The 21049-nt window shown below is 38.5% G+C and overlaps 1 protein-coding gene across 5 annotated transcripts in view; it reads left to right on the forward strand.

The window, feature by feature from the left end:
- Positions 1-21049, forward strand: part of LOC150080131 (uncharacterized) — a 660399-nt gene that overhangs the window by 445993 nt on the left and 193357 nt on the right. For all 5 annotated transcript variants that reach the window (XM_090382143.1, XM_090382148.1, XM_090382147.1 and 2 more), the window contains one exon: positions 15065-15368. In XM_090382143.1, coding sequence (XP_090238269.1) covers positions 15065-15368 — 304 coding nt within the window. The remainder of the gene's footprint in view (positions 1-15064; positions 15369-21049) is intronic.

Raw genomic sequence — 21049 nt, forward strand, 5'->3', positions numbered from 1 at the left:
CCTATGTGAGCTACAAGCAAGAAATATTCTGTCCATTGACGAAATACACCTGTAAATTTTTGGGGAAAAACTGATACCCAATGTACTATTGACAAAGACCTTGACTTAGTTGTAAGTCTGAATGAGGTTTCTTTCTTAACCTCCTCCATTGTAAAGTCGCAATCAGCCAGATTTTTATTATACAATTCTTCTATTATGACCTCCTTACTTAGATCCTTGGGCACTTCATAGATAATTATGGAAGGGTTACCTTTTTTAGGAACTCCCGTTGAGATTCGATACTTGTTCACATTAGTGTAGAACAGGCCTGGCCAACCTGCAGGCCGCATTCGGTCTGCCACATTATTTTTTCGGCCCGCCAAATGATTTTCATGCTACTGACTACATCAGTGGGAAATCATTTACTACCTCCACCAGGCACAATAAATAACAAGAAATATAATAATAGACCAGCTGTACTTCACCATATCTCCTTCCCTTCTTTGAACTGGAGACTCTGCAGATGGAAGTAATTGATTTACAGTCCAACAGTGAATTAAAACACATTCACGCCCCAACATCAAAAATCAAGTTTTACAGCACTTTTGTGACAGTGGAAAAGTATCCCAAATTAAAGTTTTTTTGCACAAAAAATTGTGAGCACCTTTGGATCCACATACTTTTGTGAAACTTTCTTCTTCAAAAATTAAATTTATTAGAAGTAAATCTCGAGCTTCAATAACTGATGAAAATCTGGAAAATCAATTAAGATGTGCAACTACAAATATTGAAATTGATTTTAAAAAAATTGAGAGATTGCAAAGAAAAGAAAATATCTCATTGATGTAGATATATAATAAAAATGAATGAATAAAAGAAATTTTTACGGCATTTGATTTTTTATTTTTAAAAGATTATTTTATTATATGTGCGGCCCGTAGAAAATTGTAGTTTGTCAAGGTGGCCCACAGAACGATTTGAGTTGGCCAGGCCTGGTATAGAACATACTTTTTCTCATACAGGCAGAAGCTGAATGTCTATGACAGTGGTGTGCTAACTATGGGGTGTGACCCCGGAGGGGTTGCAGGATAAATTAAAGGGGTCGCGGCAATTTTTAAAAAAATTAGTTATTGTGTACATAAATGCTAAAAAACCTGTTGTTAAAATTGTTATTTTATTATGTAGAGACCTTACTACTTGAACCAAGTCTGAGATAAGAATGAACCCTTATTGCCACTCTTTATTTTTAGGGTGGTTTCATGTGCAATACAGGTGGCTTTCGTACTTATTGTCATCCTTGTGTGTAATACGCCTTAATTTGCTCACTGGCTGTAGGTACACAGAAAGCAGCTGACTAGTGTGACTTCTGAGTATGTATTAATACTTCTCAGTACTACTCAGTTGCTGAACCGTAATCCCTTTAGCTCTTAATTCATGCTTCCTACAGGAATTTCCTAAAGGCCAGAGGTGCTAATATTCAGTGGCAGTAAATAGCAAGTCTCTTGCATGCATGCTTTATTCTGCCTCATAATTCGGTTCTTTCACATTAATTTGGATGTGTTTTTCACACTCTTCTGCTACTTTTTATATTATTGTTTTTAAGAATAAAAAATATATATTTATATATATTTTACCTCGGACAATTGGGTAATCAGAACAAAAGGTCGAGGAGTGACGACAATAATGTTGCTACAGATACTTAAGAAGCTGAAAGGGTAAGAATGTATCATATGAAATTTGGGCACTAACGTTATTTCAAGTGTAGTGCAACCACCAATTTCTAGTAAAGAGTCGTCATATTCCAAATCAAAAAGAATAGAAAATATCAAGAAGAATTTATGATACAGTGTTGTTCATGATGAGCAACATCCTGTGCGTGTAATATGTTACGAAAAACTGGCTGACGAAGGCATGAAACATATTAAACGAAAAAGACACTTGCATACAAAATATCCAGAGATAATGAAAAATACTGAATCCTTTTCAAAAGAGATGACGACGCCACCACACAAGGTCTGAAATCTTTCATGAAGAAACATACTGCAGTTCCTTGTAAAGTTTTAAGAGAATCATTGCAAGCTTCATATTTAATAGGAAAAAATTTGAAATCACATATTGCTGAATCTCTTGTTCTCCCTGCTGCTATAAAAATGATTTCAATTATGCATGGAGAAAAGTATAGTAACGATTTAAATACCATTCCTCCATCCAGAGCCACCTCAGTCTTGCAGCGTATTACAGTTATCACGAACAATATGAAATTCAGTTTATTAAATCGATTGAGAGAAAGTCCAATTTTTTCAATACAGTTAGATGAATTCACAGATATTTAAAACATTGTTCAATGGTATAGTTTAGGGCTAAAGCCTCGGGTTACGTAAATAGTTTAACTAATGTACAATTTGCATCATTTCTCTACATAGCCAACTACAAATGTAATTATAAATTGGCATCGTTAAGTATATCTCATATTGTGAATACCTCCACAACAAGTTAGCATTAGCATTAGTAGAAGCATATGATGCAAGAAAGCAAGCTTATGCAGCATCAGCCAAAAAAAAAAAAAAAAAAAACTTCCACAAATACCTGTCCAGCTGAGCCTTAAATTTATTTAAGCTATCAACTTCCACAAAAAGGGATGGAAGTCTGTTCCACCAACCAACTACCCGCTGGCTAAAGGCGAATTTCCGCACATCTATCCTACAACGTGGTCGGATGTAGGATATTCGCTCTACAACTTTGACGTTGTAGAGCGAATATCATCTTTTAGGGGCACAAAAGGTGATATAGTTGTACACGTTGGCACTAATAATATTAAGAGTAGGAGACCGGCAGAATTACTTAGCAAGTACAGGTCACTGTTGAACAAAAGCCGAGAATTAGGGTTGAATTTGAAAGTGTCTGCAATTCTGCCCAGACACGATAGGAGGGAGTATATGATGAGAGCCTTGTCGATCAATTCGGCCCTGGAAAGATTGTGCAAGGCTCAAGGGGTAGAATTTTTTTCAGCCTGGACTGTACTTGTTAACAGGAGAGATTGCTTCTACAGGGATGGGATACACTTAAATAGAAAGGGTGCAAGAATATTTGCTGATGCTATCGAGGCAGTGTTAGGTGGGTCGGAAAACTGCTAGCTTGGGGGGAGACAAAGACCAATAGATTGACAGTAGCCACTGGCAGAGGTGAAAGAGATTCTTGCACTGCTTCTATTAGAATGAGCAGAAGCCTGAAAAACAAGATGCATGGTATTTCAGAGACTGCTGGGAGCCATTGCGGTACAAGTAAACAAATGGGTTGTGTTAGGGTAGCTAAGAATAGAAACAGGTGCAGGTATACTTGCATGTACACCAGTGCTAGGAGTTTAGTAAATAAATTTGATGAATTTGAGGTATTGCTCAAAACATCGAAGGCAGATATTGTTGGGATATCAGAGACGTGGTGTCACACAGATATAAGGGATGCAGAACTGCAATTTGGGGAGTACAACGTCTACAGAAAGGATAGACAGGATAGGAAGTGGGGAGGGGTTATGCTATTAGTTAAGAAACACACATAAAAACCAAGGAAGTGAAGCCAGTCGACATCGCTGGACAGTGCAGTGTGGAGTCAGTTTAGTGTGACATAAACATTGGGAGATCAAAATTGAGAGTAGGAGTGTGCTATAGGCCTAATGACTCTGATGAGTATAATAAGGAACTGTACAGGGAAATATAGTGGGCCAGTAAATCAGAGTGTCTTATAATGGGAGATTTTAATTTCCCAGATATTGACTGGAATTTGGGGGCTGGTTACTCACACACTAGCAGGGCTTTTGTGGATTTATTGGATGATTGTTTTCTACATCAGCATGTTCGGGAGGCAACTAGAGGGAGTAATACTCTTGATTTGATTATCAGCAGTGATTCTTCATGCATTAAGAATCTGCAGATAAATGAACCACTAGGTGGCAGTGATCACAGTGTGCTGAAGTGGGATTTACTCAAAGAGGTAACTACCATTAGGGGTAAAGGGAAGGGTTATTGCTTCCGTAAAGGCAACTACGATGGACTGAGACAGTATTTAAATTCTATACAGTGGGACCAACTGATGATGTTACCAACAGCAAATTCAAAATGGGAAGCATTCAAAGAACTTATCTTGGAAGCTACTAGGCTTTACATACCAACTAAGAAATATTGTTCAAGGTTTAGGCCAAAATGGATGTCAGATGAACTAATGAGGCATATGGCAGAGAAGAAAAATGCATGGGATACATACAAATTAACACATGACACAGAAGCCTATGATAGATACAAGTTTATATGCAACCAAGTTACAAAGGAGGTTAGGCAGGCGAAGGCAGATTACGAGAAATCCTTGGCAAGGGATGCAAAGAAAAACAGCAAAGAGTTCTTTACTTATGTAAACTCTAGAAGGAAGGGGATGAATCAGATTGGTCCACTTGATATTGATGGGTCAACTTTTGATGATCCTGCTCAGGTAGCTAACAAACTAAATGAATATTTTGCATCGACATTCACACATGAGGAGTTATTCAGCAAGGGGAATGCCAGAGGTGTATTCAACTCTAGCAGTAAGCTTCAGAATCTTGAAATAACTGGGAGTAAAGTGGTGGAGAAACTGTTGAAGATAAACACAAGAAAGGCACCCGGGGTGGATGGGATCTATCCAGTTATATTCAAGGAGGCAGCAAAGGAAGTAAGCAAACCCTTAGCCATAATTATGAGAGCTTCCTTGGACTCGGTGGAGGTACCCATACACTGGAAATGTGCAAATGTGACCCCAATTCACAAAGGAGGATCAAAGGCTGATACAAGTAATTATAGACCTGTGAGCTTAACTTCTGTTCCAGGAAAATTAATGGAGGCACTGGTTAAAGAAGCACTGCAGGATCATTTAGACAAGACTTCAGTTATAGCTCAGACACAGCATGGTTTTGTTAAGGGGAAGTCTTGCCTGACCAACTTGATTGGATACTGTGATGCAGTCACAAAAGAACTGGATGCAGGGAATAACTTTGATATTATATACTTGGATCTTAGAAAGGCTTTTGATACTGTTGCACATGGAAGACTGCTACACAAATTGGAGCAGTGTGACATTGGAGGCAAATTGCTGCTATGGATAAAGGGGTGGTTGAGGGGGAGAAGACAGAGAGTGGTAATCAATGGACACTGCTCATCGTGGACTGATGTTATTAGTGGAGTCCCTCAGGGCTCAGTGTTGGGTCCATTATTGTTTTCTGTATTTATAAATGATATTGATGATGGTATATTGGGCTTAATGTCCAAGTTTGCAGACGATACAAAGATTGGCAGGGTTGTCAAGGACACTACTGACACTATGCTGCTGCAACAGGATCTGGAAAGGTTGAGCAGATGGGCTGAGAGGTGGCAAATGAAGTTTAACATTGACAAATGTAAAGTACTACACATGGGAAACAGCAACCCCAGAGCAACGTATCAACTCTGTGGTACTACACTGACAGTGGTAGAGAATGAAAGGGACTTGGGGGTGGTTGTGCAGGCAGATATGAAGTTCTCTGAGCAGTGCAGACGGGCTGCAAGAGTAGCTCATGGAGTATTGTCAATGATATACAGGAATTTTTCCAGCAGGGATAAGGAGGTGATTATTCCATTGTATAAGGCGATGGTCAGGCCACACCTAGAGTACTGTATACAGGTCTGGAGGCCTCATTTCAAGAAGGATGTAGAGCTGCTGGAACGAGTACAGAGAAGGGCAACAAGATTAGTGAATGGAACAAAGGGATGCTCTTACGAAGAAAGGCTTAAGTTTTGCAAATTACAGTGTCTGGAGACTAGGCACCAGCGAGGTGATCTGATAGAGATGTATAAAGCCTTGAATGGTTTAAGCATGCTCAATGCTGATGGGATTCTTCCTCTAGCCCAGAAAAATCACCTGAGAGGGCATAAATTCAAATTGAGGAAAGACAGATGTAGGATAGACGTGCAGAAATTTGCCTTTAGCCAGCGGGTGGTTGGTTGGTGGAACAGACTTCCATCCCTTGTGGTGGAGGTTGATAGCCTAAATAAGTTTAAGGCTCAGCTGGACAGGTATTTTGAACGAACAGAGGGGTGAAGTGGAAGTGGGTTTTTTTTTTTTTTGGCTGATGCTGCATAAGCTTGCTTTCTTGCATCAAATGCCTCTACTAATGCTAATGCTAATACAACTGTCTTTGTCAACACCTCGATCAAATCACCTTGCAGGTTCCTAGTCTCCAGACAATGTAATTTGTCAAAATATAAGCCTTTGTTCCATTCACTAATCTTGTTGAACTTCTCTGTACCCGTTCCAACAGCTTCTTAAGTTCTTTCTTAAAATGAGTTCCTTCAAAATGAGTTTTAAGTTCATTCATTCCTAAAAGGAGGCCTCATTTTAAGTTCAAAAATGAGGCCTCCAGACCTGTATACATTACTTAAGGTGTAGCCTGACTACTACCTTATTCAAGGAGATAATCACCTCCTTATCCACTGCCTTATACAAGGGGATAATCACCTCCTTATCCCTGCTAGAAAAATTCCTGTATATCCTTGACAAGACGCCATGAGCTACTCTTGCAAACAGTCTGCACTGCTTAGAAAACTTCATATCTGCCTGCACAATTACCCCCCCCCCCAAGTCCTTTTCACTCTCTGCCACTGTCGGTGTAGTACTACACAGTTGATACGTTACTCTGGGGTTACTACTTCCTGTATGCAGTACTTTACATTTGTCAATGTTAAACTTCTGTTGCCACCTCTCAGCCCACCTGCTCAACTTTTCTAGATCCTGTTGCAGCAGCGTACTATCATTACTGTCATTAACAACCCTGACGACCTTTGTATAATCCACAAAAGCCTTGTTAGTGTGTGAGTGACCAATCCACAAGTTCCAGTCAATATCTGGGAAAATAAAATCCTCCATTATAAGACACTCTGATTTACTAGCCCACTCTATTTCTCTGTACAGTTTCTTATTATACTCATCAGAGTCATTAGGCCTATAGCACAGTCCTACTCTCAATTTTGATCCCCCAATGCTTATGTCACACCAGACTCACTCGACACTGCACTGTCCAGCCATGTCGACTGGCTGTACTTCCTTGGATTTTATGTGTTTCTTAACTAATAGCATAACCCCTCCTCCCTTCCTATCCTGTCTGTCCTTCCTGTACACATTGTTCTCCCCAAATTTCAGTTCTGCATTGCTAATATCTGTGTCACACCACATCTCTGTTATCTCAACAATATTTACCTTTGATGTTTTGACTAACACCTCAAATTTATTTACCAACTCCTGTTATTGGTGTACACACAAGTATACATGCACCTGTGCCTATTGTTAGCTGCCCTAACACAGCCCATCTATTTACTTGTGCCGCAGTCTCTGGAATCACTTGCACCTTGTCTTCCAGGCTTCTGCTTATTTCAATAGAAGTGGTGCAAGAATCACTTTCACCTCTGCCAGCAGCTACTATTAATCTTTTAGTCTGTGTATCTCCCCAAAGCTAGCAGTTTCTGCCCCACCAACTCTGCCTCGATAGCATCAGCAGATATTCTTGCACTTTCTATTTAAGTGTATCCCAATCCTGTAGAAGCAGTCTCTCCTCTTAACAAGCACAGACCAGGCTGAGATAAATTCTACACCTCGAGCCTTGCACAAACTCTCCAGGGCCATATTTATCAGCAAGGCTCTCATCATATACTCTCTCCTGTTGTGTCTGGGCAGAATTTTAGACACTTTCAAATTCAGCCGTAACTCATGGCTTTTTTCAACATTGACCTGTACTTGTTAAGTAATTCTGCCGGTCTCCTACTCATAATATCATTAGTGCCAATGTGTACACCAATATCAACTTTTGTGCCCTTAAAAGATGATATCTGCTCTACAACATTTTCAATCTTTGGCCCTGACAGACATACCCTGGTCTGGTTCCACCTATCCTTTTTGCACATTATGTTCCCCGTGTCCCTGACAATAGAATCACTGACAACAACTAGTTCCTTTGGGACCAACGTGTGGTTGCCGCTGTGTTGCGTGATATTCAAGTTCAAGCTCTGTCGGTGGGCAGAGGAGAGATAGATGGGCCCCTCAATTTAAATCCCCTGAGAGCATCATCCCCCCCTGTCATTCAAGCTCTCTTTTTTTTTTTTTTTTTTTTTATGAAAACCCCAAACACGAGAGGTATTAGAACCTATAGTACTTAGTACTGTGCTTGGGTTGATGGTTGAGAAGACGAAAGAAGAGATTTATTGACATTAGACTTGAACTTCTGTAAACTGTAATTTTCAGAAAATATCTTTGAAGGAAGGTTGTTCCAGTAAGCAGCAGTCGAATGAATAAATGAGGAAGATGAAAAGTTGGTTCTGTGAGTTTGACGTTGGACAGTAAATGGATGTTGGCTGGTGGCGGCACCTGTTTGGACTGTTTTGAAAGAGAGAGAGAGAGTGCGGGAATTATAGAAGCCAATTCAGAAGAATCTGTAGAAAATTCATGAAACACTAACAATATGTCTGTGAGACAGCGAGTTGAGAGGCACTGTTAGAGAGGAGTCATTAATTAATCTAACTGCCCTCTTCTGAATGGAATTTAGAAGCCTGAGAGAGGTTTTGGGGGCACCGCCTCAGATGTGGGTACAATATTCCATGGTAGGGCGAATTTGAGGTATGTACAGAGTGAACAGCTGTTTGGTAGAAAAGTAATGCTTAGAGTGAAAAAGAAAACCAAGTCTTTTAGATGCAGAGGAAGCAATATTTGTAATGTGCTTGTGCCAAGAGAGATTAGAAGTCAGGGTAATCCCCAAAAGAGATATATCATTTTGCCTACAAATCAGAGTGTCACCAAAGATAAGCATAGGAGCAGAAGAATCCTTTTTTGCGAGATATAAGACAAGAGTGAGTTTTAGAAGGATTGAAATCAACTAAGTTGTCTTTGCCCCACTGGAGAATTACCTCGTGATCGACATTTAAGAAATTGGTAGCAGATATTCGAGAAGTTGAAGCTGATTGAACAGGGCAAGGTTTCTCAAAATGCAACGTGCTATCATTGGCAAAACTATGGATAGGATTTCCAGTCAATGGAAGAAGGTCATTAATATATGAGAGGAAAAGAGTGGGAGAAAGAACTGAACCTTTGGGAACACCAGCATTAGTGGAGAAGTTAGAAGACAGAGAGCCATCTACCATCAACTTCAGTGAGCGATCAGAGAGAAAACTGGATAACCAATTACAAAAAACAGTTGGCAAACAATAAGATGGAAGCATATTTAGAAGACTTATGCCAAACATGATCGAAAGCCTTTGAGATGTCAAGAGCAACTGCTTGTGTTTCACCGAAATTTTCCATTGAATTTGTCCATAAATGGGTAACATAAGTCAGAATATCAACACTGACGGAATCATACTGGCGATCGCTGATCAGAGAGAAGGTTTCTAGGTAGTTGCAGAGTTGATGTTAATTGATTTCTCCATTACTTTAGAACAAGTAGAAGTAATTGCAATGGGATGATAATTGGATGGGAGGGATTTGTCACTCTTTTTAGGAACTGGCGGGATAAGAGCAAATTTACAAGCAGAAAGAAAAACTCCTCTGGAATAAGAAAGTGAAAAAAGTGGCAAAGAACAGGAGTAAGTACAGAAGCACAGGTTTTGAGAACAAGTGAAGAAATACCATCATGAACTGGAGCTTTCTTAGCATCAAGGTTTGTCAAAATCCTTCTGACATCCTTTTGATGGAAGACCACAGGGAGGCATTGGAGTGTGTTAGGAATAGTGGGGGGTGTTTTATCAAGATCATTAATACATGAGTTGGAAGAAAAATAGGATGCTAGCAGGTCAACTTTATCCTTTGCCAAAGTGACAACAGAACCATCTGGTTTTGACAGAGGTGGGAGCAGAAATGGGCAAAAGTTGTGGCCAATGGCTTTGGCAAGAGACTAGAATGCTCGGCTACCATTAGGGCAAGAAGCAAGTTTTCTACTCTTAACCTGTTCAAAATCTAGTATTGGACTGTTAATAACTGCTTTACAATTGTTGCGAGCTTTGGTGTAGTCAGAAAATTAAGCTGAAGAATTGGAAACAAAGCCAATTACAATATGCAATGTTCTTCTCTTGAACAGCCTTATCACATTTATTCAAAAACTAAGGTTTTAGATAAAGGAAGGATTTTATAGTGGAGTGTGGAATAAAGGATTCCATTCCCAAAAGAATAATTTCACTAACATCATCTGAGCAAACATTGACATCAGAAGTTTTGAAACAGTAATCCGACCAAGGAAAAGAAGAAAAGAAATTTCGGAGGTCATCCCATTTTGCATTCTTGTAATGCCTAACAATATGAGATTGGGAATAGCCATGAGATAAAGTCTCCATTGGAGAAGAGACAGTTGCCAAGTTTTGATCTTAGGTACCTAAAGAACCACTCAATTTCACCGTGTACTTAGAAGTGTTGTTTGTGAGATAAAAATCAAGCGTGTTGGCTGTATGGTTAGGATTTTCCATTATTCTTGTAGATAAATGAACAATTTGTGCGATGTCATTAGTAATTGCAAAAGTCTCAACATCTTGACCAGCTGGGTCGGTGTTACTAGAAAACGGAAGCTATCTGGAGCTGTGAACATTAAAATTACCTCACTGTTAGGAAAGTTAGGCTGGAGAAAGTCAAGTTGCTGTTGTTGATGTTGTTGTTGGTTTTTAGGAGCATTAGCAACTGAAGCCATATTGCTCCAGTGATATGCGGTGGTCATTCCCAGACATTTTCGCATCCTCCGTATTTGGTGGTCATGGGCTCGAACCCCGGTCTATTCAAGAAGCATGTGCTACACACTGCCCACCTGGCTACGAAGGCACCAATCAAGTTGCAAAGAGAGGAAGTTGAAGAGCTCCAAGTGATTAGTGGAGTTGGGAGAACAGTAGAGACAACAGATGAATTTTCCTCTACCATGAGTCCTCTACCACCTAGTATTGCCTGGTAACATAGAAGGGTAGCATTTCTCCAGGTGTTGTAGGCACCACACCTCAACCCCTGCTTAACTGTGCTTGTGCAGAGAGGTTATACCCAGGATTACTAACAGTCCCACCATTGTGAAGGTGCAAGCAGAGGATTTGGCTGTCACAGACCATCTGGACTTCGCCGAACTTGAGTCCACTTGACTTGAATATCACCGGAATATCAGTTCCATCAGCGTTTTAGACTCCCAGGTAGCAAGTACAGCTTATCTGGCATATCTGAGAGAATGTCTTGAACAACCTCAAGGACCTATGTAGACCCATAACAACACTCTGTTGCAGCCTGATTTCCTCACACTCCTTACATCGCACACACTCACACAAAGACATTCCCTTTAGCAATATCATGTCCCATTCTTGACTACTCCATAAACATCAAACAAGCAGTACATTTCAAAGGGCTGTGATTCAGAGGACAACCCCCCCCCCTAGTTCTCCCCTGAGCCACAGCACTCCCATTAGTTTTGCTTTGCTTTGCTGCTCTGGTCTGAGTCATGATTTCTATTCAATTTCAAATAAAATTGCAATACAAAATATAACCCTAAACTTATATCCCAATGTAGTTATAACACTATATATATATAATTTAGTATTGAATATTATCTCCAAGTTACATTATATGACTTTCTTATCTACTGTCAAGTTATATGTATTTAGTTAAAAAAGTACAATTTAATTGACAATGAAATTTATTAAGATTAGTAAATTTTACTGATTAATTGTTACTACTATACTCGCTATCTAGTTTTACATTAAACCTTACGCCATCTAGTTTGGGGTATACATTGTATCGTATAACAATGATGGCATTAGTCTATAAACTACTTATAGAAAATGATTTAATATAACGATTACGTCAATCAAGCGACTAAATATAATTGAAAACTTTGTGTTCGTGGGAGCTGCAAAATTGCCCAGCACATGGATTAGATATCCTTACCGATACTAAGTAATATAGTAATAACTAAGTAAAAAGTAATAATAATTGTTTTGTAATTGTTCATTTTTTATGTTTTTTGTAATCTTAATTGAAGAATAAGAATTTGATTTGATGTTTTTGCTGTATTCAATTAAAATATTAAACAATTTTTTTATTCCTCTCTCAGTACTCGAATAAAATTTTCTACTACATAGTTTATAAAATGCCATTTTTCTTCTCAAAAAATCTGGTCATCCCCTTGGGGTTTACATTATGAGGGTCACGTCAATTTTATATTTAATAAAGAGGGTTGCGAGCAAAATAAGTTTGCGGGCCACTGGTCTATGAGACAGAGAGTGGAGAGACTTTGTAAGAGATGGGTCATTAGTTAACCTAACTACCCACTTTTCAATAGAGTCTAGAAACTTGAGTGAGGTTTTGGGGACCCACCCCAGATGTGGCAACAGTATTCCATGGTGGGGCACATGTAAAATTTGTACAGAGTGAGGACATGTTTAGAAGACAAGTAATGCCAGAAGTAAAAAAGAAAACCCTGTTTTTTGATGCAGAGGAAGCAGTATTTGTGATGTGCTTGTACCAAGAGAGATTAGAAATCAGGGTAATCCTAATATGTGACTCCCCAATATGTAACTAATATATGTGACTTTGTCTAGAAATCTGTTCTTAAAGATGATTGTAGTAGGAATAGTAGACTTTTTTTTTTTTGCACAAAATAAGACAGGACTGAGTTTTAGAAAGATTGAAGTTAACTAAATTTTCTTCACCGCATTTGATTTAGGTAATTTGGTGACAGAGCAGTTGAGAAGATGAAACTGTTTGTGTATGGGAGGGTTTCCCAAACTGGAAGGTGGAAATTAGTATGCTGTTATCAGCAAAATTATAGATAGGATTTCCAGACAGTGGAAGGTCATTAATATACAAGAGAAAAAGAGTGGATGTAAGACTGAACTCTACCATTAGTGGAGAAGATAGAAGACAGAGAGCTCTTTACCATCACTGCCTGTACTGAGTGTAAAAAAGCAGACAGGAGTCAAATTAAAAACACCATAATCTAAAGTAGTAATAAAAACTGTGAAACCAGTATAGAAAGAATTATCCAAACAGAACTTTTGAAAAAATTAATGTACTGTGGACCAGAATCCCAGAAAAGGACTTTGTTGGGATGGATACACACAGATTAGGTCTGTTTGATGTAATTTCATCTTTCAGTAAGGGTAATATATGGTGAACTAGGGTTCTAACATTGAAGTTGAATATTCAGCCAGCTTTCAACATTGAAAAGCTGTTACAAGAGAATGTGTGGATACAAGTAAAAAATAAAATCAGATATAATGGGTAGATTATTATTATTATTAGCCATATGGTGTAAGGAAGCCTGTGGCTTATGCTGCACCAGCCAAAAAAAATTTCCCAGTTGCCCTGAGAGAGAGAGTCAGAAGTAGAAAGGAGGCACCAAGAAAGAGAAGAATGATGATATTCAGCTCAGGACCCTGGGTGTGCCAAGCCCATACTCACCAGTTGTGAGCCCCTGGGAATGGCCAGAGGCATAAAGAGGAACCAAAAGAAGACAGGAGAATAACAGTGATCCTGATTATGTACAGAGGTATTTCAACTGTGTGTGATGCAAAAATTTTTATGCAATTTTTATGCATGCTTTTATAATTTCTTATACATTATTGCTGATGGATGAATCTTGATAGCTGTACAATAAAAGGCATTTATAAATATCAGTTGTAATAAAAAAAAAAAAAAATGCCAAAAATGATTACTTTTTGATTCCCTGCATTTTAAATTAATAAATTCCTTTATAAGAAATGCGATCAAAAAGCTCAGAGATTAACTCTGTACCTTGAAATTGCAGCATCGTAACAAGGAAACTTGTTACAACATATTTATTGACTTCTACATGTAGATATGCATGAATCACCCATTTCCCTGCAGTCAATTTGAATCAGCAAGCATTGAATAGATGATGTTTATGTGTTTGTTTCATTTTAAAATGAGTGATTTTACCAAGCTGTGAACATGCATCAAATTTTGTTTCAAATTAATGAGAAAGTGCAACAGAAACATACAAAATATTAAAAACAGCTTTTGTAGGGATGCTATATGTCATTAGACTTTCTAGTTAGCTCGCAAAGTTTAGATGACTGTTTGTCTATCAAGGTGATCCTCGCCCTGGCTGCCCTTCAAGTTTAAAAAGCAGGGATTAAATTGCTTGTGTTTGTAATCTGATCAAGAGTGACTGATATTTAACTATCCATGAAGTTGATAATGAAAATGGGATATTTAAATCAGTTACTTATGGAATGTTTAAATAAATTTTATCACAACATTTGGTGATGTGACATGTTTTAACCAAGTTTTTTCTTCGTATCCTCATTGATGATCATGGAAAGTGGTGAGTTCTCACATGTCGGGGTCTTTGTCAGTGTGCCACTGCAAGCCCACACTTGGTTTCTTCAATCATTACTAGTGATGAATTGTGTGTGTCTGGCTATGGCCTAGTAAAGCAAAACAATCTCAATAAAATATGAAGATTATGCTTATCATATTTCTTGACTCACAAGACAGTGAACCAGGAATTCTACTAATAGTTTTACAGCGGTGGAATGAAGCTATTCCAAGAAAACAGCCCGATTTCCAATTGTCTTCAGGGAATTGGCATCTACATCATAACACTGCCACTACACTCTTGGCATTTTTCACTCAAGAATTTTTCGTGAAGCCCCATCATTGTATTCCTCCATCTGCTTATTGGATATGGTTCTATGCCCCCCCCCCAAGCTTGAAGCCCCTGAAAGGTCAGAGATTTGCAACAATTGAGGAAATTATTCAAAAAGCAACATTGATAATTTCAAAAGAAACCTATCAGGAATGCTTCCAGAAGTTACAGAAGCATTGGAATCAGTGTATACAGTGTCAAGGAGACTAATTCAAAGGAAATCCGTCTGAATAGCTTCATCATTTCCCAAATATTAGTGCATTCCCCAAACGTTTTGATCATATCTTGTTAGAGTTAATGTCACAATAATGTTAAATAATTCTTGAAGAAATCACTATTTTAATTTCATCAGGAATTATTCATTTTCTTTAAACTTTTATAAAGTTGATTTTTACCTTTTTAATTTTCATATAGGCATGTAAGGCGTCACAGGCAACGTGGTGAAAATGAACCTATTTCAAGGCCAGTTAAATCATTATTCAAAAAGAAGCAAGGAGCAGAATGGGTATGCACACATTGTGAATTAACTTTTGATAATTCGAGTGTTTTGAATCTTCATACTTTGACTCATGCGGCAGAAGATGTAGGCCTCAGTGAATCCATTCATCAAGCTGGACATTATTATATTGGAGATGCTATATTAGAGAATGGAGATGGAAGTGAAGATAATAGTAAACAAGGAGAAGGTGAAATACTGAAATGTCCAGAATGCACACAAGTAAGTATTGGCTATTCCTTTTTATAGTCCAGCTATTTTAGTCCATATTTTTTAAGAAAGTGAGACTATTATTTAAACGTTTTCTGACAAAACATACAATAACATTTAAACTGTGTAAAAAAATCATTAAAATAATCATAAACCATTCCCTTCGACATATTGTATGAAATCCTGTTATAACAAGATTCTCAATAAGGGGTTATGCTTGTGATCTATCATGCCCAACCAGTCTGATTAGCCACTATAAGGTTGTCACAAAGGAACTTGATGCACCTAATAATTTTGAAATTATTTACTTGGATTTCAGTAAAGGTTTTGATAACAGTCTCGTGTGAAAAAATGTTGTGCAGGGTCTGCAGAAACAACCGACATATTTCATTAGGGTTATTATATAGTGAGATTATGCAACAGGCTAGGGAGATTTCATTATGGAATATCCATTGCATTTCTTGCATACATTGGTTTTCCGAAATTAACTCTATCATTCAGTGCAGCATAATTTTCAGCAAAATCTTTATGTTTGTGAATCACCCTTTGGTGTTTCACAAAACTAGCTACCAACAAGTTGGAAACCAATTTTAAAACCAACTGATACTATAACAGATGTAATGCCACAGGAGCTCCATGTAATGTAAATATGCCTGAGAATGCAAAGCAAGTTTGCTTGTCTATTGAATTGAGTCTGAGATAGTCCATTCATTGTCATGCCCATATCCTATTTTTTCCAGAGGCTACTATGAGGTATATTCTTCATGCACAAAAGTTTCACCCTTAAAAAATTTACATTGTTCAGTTACTCAATGTAAATGACAGAATAAATCACCTAAATTTCAGTATGCATTTTATGGGGTTAAAGCAAACAGTAAACTTGAAAAGAAACTGTGTATGAGTGTATAACATTTTCATTTGACTGGTAATGTCAACAGACAGAATTATTACTTTTTTTTTTTTAATTGTTAGTGCATCGGCTTCTGTGGCCATAATGCACCTCCCCAAAGTTTTTTTGCATTTTTACTCTGATCCAAGCCCGAGGAGAGATTCGAACCCGCGACCTTTGGGTTGCAAGACAGGCACTTTACCCATATGGCTAGCCCAGTCAGCAGAATTATTACTACTGATCTACCAAAAATATATGTAAAGTTAATGAATTGCATTAATTCATTGAAACTGACAGTGTGGTGTCTTGTTTTGAGTTTTAAGATTATTGATTCTTTCTTAAATGAAATGGCCCAGCAGTTTGTCAGTGCAGATTGCTGTTGTGGAGTTCAGGAGTTCTGACTACAGGTAGAAGAAACTGACAACATAGATAAGATGTGTAATCAACATGACAGAGCATGGTCTCATACAGCAAAAGTGAGAATGAATATTTTTTGCTAAATATTTCCAGGCTAGATTTTTTATTTTTTTTCTCCCTTTGGAGATATGCCATTGCCATCTCATTGCTCTGATCTTATGGAACCTGAATTCTTATGGGATAACTAAAATGATGTATGTAGAACTCTGAGTCATCAATTACCAAAGAATTCAAGAAGTGTATCTGTGAATAAATTGTTGAGATAAACAAAGAAATGCTCTACAAAGTTATGACATATTTCACTCAAAATTTGCACAAGTGTACAAGATTGGAAGGAGCAATTTATTAGATTTAATATTTCTAAGATAAAAATATGTAAAATGGATATATATAAATGACCTAAATTTCAGTATGCATTTTATGGAGTTAAAGCAAACAGTAAACTTGAAAAGAAACTGTGTATGAGTATATAACATTTTCATTTGACTGGTAATGTCAACAGACAGAATTATTACTACTGAGCTACCAAAAATATGTGTAAAGATGTAGGTATTTCAGATTTCGAGATGTGGACATTTCAAGTTTAATGTTCAAGTTTGCTGACAATATAAAGGCAGGAAAAGTGATTAACGAGATTAATTAAGGAATATTGCTTAAATAAAATCTTGATTAAACTATTTAAATGGAGTGAAAAATGCAACTGAAGTATAATATTAATAAATGTGAGGTACTACATTCAGATAGAAGTAATCCCAGCCTAACACATCATTTGGGTAGTTAAAACTCAGGGATTTTTAATGAAAAAGACCAGGATATTAAATGGGCCGTCATGAAATTCTCAAAGCAGGGCAGACAGTCTAAAGAATAGCTCATAGAGTTCTGTCAGCGATATACAAGAACTTTGCCAGCAGGCAAAGAGATGATTATCCCATTGTATAACATTAGCATTAGTAGAGGCATTTGATGCAAGAAAGCAAGCTTATGCAGCATCAGCCAAAAAAAAAAAAAAAAAAAAACCCACTTCCACTTCACCCCTCTGTTCATTCAAAATACCTGTCCAGCTGAGCCTTAAACTTATTTAGGCTATCAACCTCCACTACAAGGGATGGAAGTCTGTTCACCAACCAACCACCCGCTGGCTAAAGGCAAATTTCCGCACGTCTATCCTACATCTATCTTTCCTCAATTTGAATTTATGCCCTCTCAGGTGATTATTCTGAGCTAGAGGAAGAATCCCAACAGCATTGAGCATGCTCAAACCATTCAAGGCTTTATACACCTCTATCAGATCACCTCGCTGGTGCCTAGTCTCCAGACACTGTAATTTGCAAAACTTAAGCCTTTCTTCATAAGAGCACCCCTTTGTTCCATTCACTAATCTTGTTGCCCTTCTCTGTACTCGTTCCAGCAGCTCTACATCCTTCTGGAAATGAGGCCTCCAGGCCTGTATACAGTACTCTAGGTGTGGAAGGGAATAATCACCTCCTTATCCCTGCTGGAAAAATTCCTGTATATCATTGACAATACTCCATGAGCTACTCTTGAAGCCCGTCTGCACTACTCAGAGAACTTCATATCTGCCTGCACAATCACTCCCAAGTCCCTTTCATTCGCTACCACTGTCATTGTAGTACCACAGAGTTGATACGTTGCTCTGGGGTTGCTGTTTCCCATGTGTAGTACTTTACATTTGTCAATGTTAAACTTCATTTGCCACCTCTCAGCCCATCTGCTCAATCTTTCCAGATCCTGTTGCAGCAGCATAGTGTCAGTAGTGTCCTTGACAACCCTGCCAACCTTTGTATCGTCTGCAAACTTGGACATTAAGCTTGATATACCATCATCAATATCATTTATAAATACAGAAAACAATAATGGACCCAACACTGAGCCCTGAGGGACTTCACTAATAACATTAGTCCAGGATGAGCAGTGTCCATTGATTACCACTCTCTGTCTTCTCCCCCTCAACCACCCCTTTATCCATAGCAGCAATTTGCCTCCAATGTCACACTACTCCAATTTGTGTAGCAGTCTTCCATGTGCAACAGTATCAAAAGCCTTTCTAAGATCCAAGTATATAATATCAAAGCTATTCCCTGCATCCAGTTCTTTTGTGACTGCATCATAATATCCAATCAAATTGGTCAGGCAAGACTTCCCCTTAACAAAACCATGCTGCGTCCGAGCTATAACTGAAGTCTTATCTAAATGATCCTGCAGTGCTTCTTTAACCAGTGCCTCCATTAATTTTCCTGGAACAGAAGTTAAGCTCACAGGTCTATAATTACTTTTGTCAGCCTTTGATCCTCCTTTGTGAATTGGGGTCACATTTGCACATTTCCAGTCTATGGGTACCTCCCCTGAGTCCAAGGAAGCTCTCATAATTATGGCTAAGGGTTTGCTTACTTCCTTTGCTGCTTCCTTTAATATAACTGGATAGATCCCATCCACCCCGGGTGCCTTTTTTGTGTTTATCTTCAACAGTTTCTCCTCCACTTTACTCCCAGTTATTTCAAGATTCTGTAGCTTAATGCTAGAGTTGAATACACCTCTGGCATTCCCCTTGCTGAATAACTCCTCATGTGTGAATGTCGATGGAAAATATTCATTTAGTTTGTTAGCTACCTGAGCAGGGTCATCAACAGTTGACCCATCAATATCAAGTGGACCAATCTGATTCATCCCCTTCCTTCTAGAGTTTACATAAGTAAAGAACTCTTTGCTGTTTTTCTTTGCATCCCTTGCCAAGGATTTCTCGTAATCTGCCTTCGCCTGCCTAACCTCCTTTGTAACTTGGTTGCATATCAACTTGTATCTATCATAGGCTTCTGTGTCACGTGTTAATTTGTAAGTATCCCATGCATTTTTCTTCTCTGCCATATGCCTCATTAGTTCATCTGACATCCATTTTGGCCTAAACCTTGAACAATATTTCTTAGTTGGTATGTAAAGCCTAGTAGCTTCCAAGATTAATTCTTTGAATGCTTCCCATTTTGAATTTGCTGTTGGTAACATCATCAGTTGGTCCCACTGTATAGAATTTAAATACTGTCTCAGTCCATCATAGTCGCCTTTACGGAAGCAATAACCCTTCCCTTTACCCCTAATGGTAGTTACCTCTTTAAGTAAATCCCACTTCAGCACACTGTGATCACTGCCACCTAGTGGTTCATTTATCTGCAGATTCTTCATGCATGAAGAATCACTGCCGATAATCAAATCAAGAGTATTACTCCCTCTAGTTGCCTCCCGAACATGCTGATGTAGAAAACAATCATCCAATAAATCCACAAAAGCCCTGCTAGTGTGTGAGTGACCAACCCCCAAATTCCAGTCAATATCTGGGAAATTAAAATCTCCCATTATAAGACTCTCTGATTTACTGGCCCACTCTATTTCCCTGTACAGTTTCTTATTATACTCATCAGAGTCATTAGGCCTATAGCACACTCCTACTCTCAATTTTGATCTCCCAATGCTTATGTCACACCAAACTGACTCAACACTGCACTGTCCAGCGATGTCGACTGGCTTCACTTCCTTGGTTTTTATGTGTTTCTTAACTAATAGCATAACCCCTCCCCCCTTCCTATCCTGTCTATCCTTTCTGTAGACGTACTCCCCAAATTCCAGTTCTGCATCCCTTATATCTGTGTGACACCACGTCTCTGATATCCCAACTATATCTGCCTTTGATGTTTTGAGCAATACCTCAAATTCATCAAATTTATTTACTAAACTCCTAGCATTGGTGTACACGCAAGTATACCTGCACCTGTTTCTATTCTTAACTACCCTAACACAACCCATGTGTTTACTTGTACTGCAATGGCTCCCAGCAGTCTCTGAAATACCATGCATCTTGTTTTTTAGGCTTCTGCTCATTCTAATAGAAGCAGTGCAAGAATCTCTTTCACCTCTGCCAGTGGCTACTGTCAATCTATTGGTCTTTGTCTCCCCCCAAGCTAGCAGTTTTCCGACCCACCTAACACTGCCTCGATAGCATCAGCAAATATTCTTGCACCCTTTCTATTTAAGTGTATCCCATCCCTGTAGAAGCAATCTCTCCTGTTAACAAGTACAGTCCAGGCTGAAAAAAATTCTACCCCTTGAGCCTTGCACAATCTTTCCAGGGCCGAATTGATCGACAAGGCTCTCATCATATACTCCCTCCTATCGTGTCTGGGCAGAATTGCAGACACTTTCAAATTCAACCCTAATTCTCGGCTTTTGTTCAACAGTGACCTGTACTTGTTAAGTAATTCTGCCGGTCTCCTACTCTTAATATCATTAGTGCCAACGTGTACAACTATATCACCTTTTGTGCCCTTAAAAGACGATATTCGCTCTACAACGTCATCAACCTTTGCCCCTGGCAGACATA

This window comes from Mastigoproctus giganteus, chromosome 9 (genome assembly GCF_048544385.1).
Source record: "Mastigoproctus giganteus isolate SK-2022 chromosome 9, ASM4854438v1, whole genome shotgun sequence".
Taxonomy (NCBI): Eukaryota; Metazoa; Arthropoda; class Arachnida; order Uropygi; family Thelyphonidae; genus Mastigoproctus; species Mastigoproctus giganteus.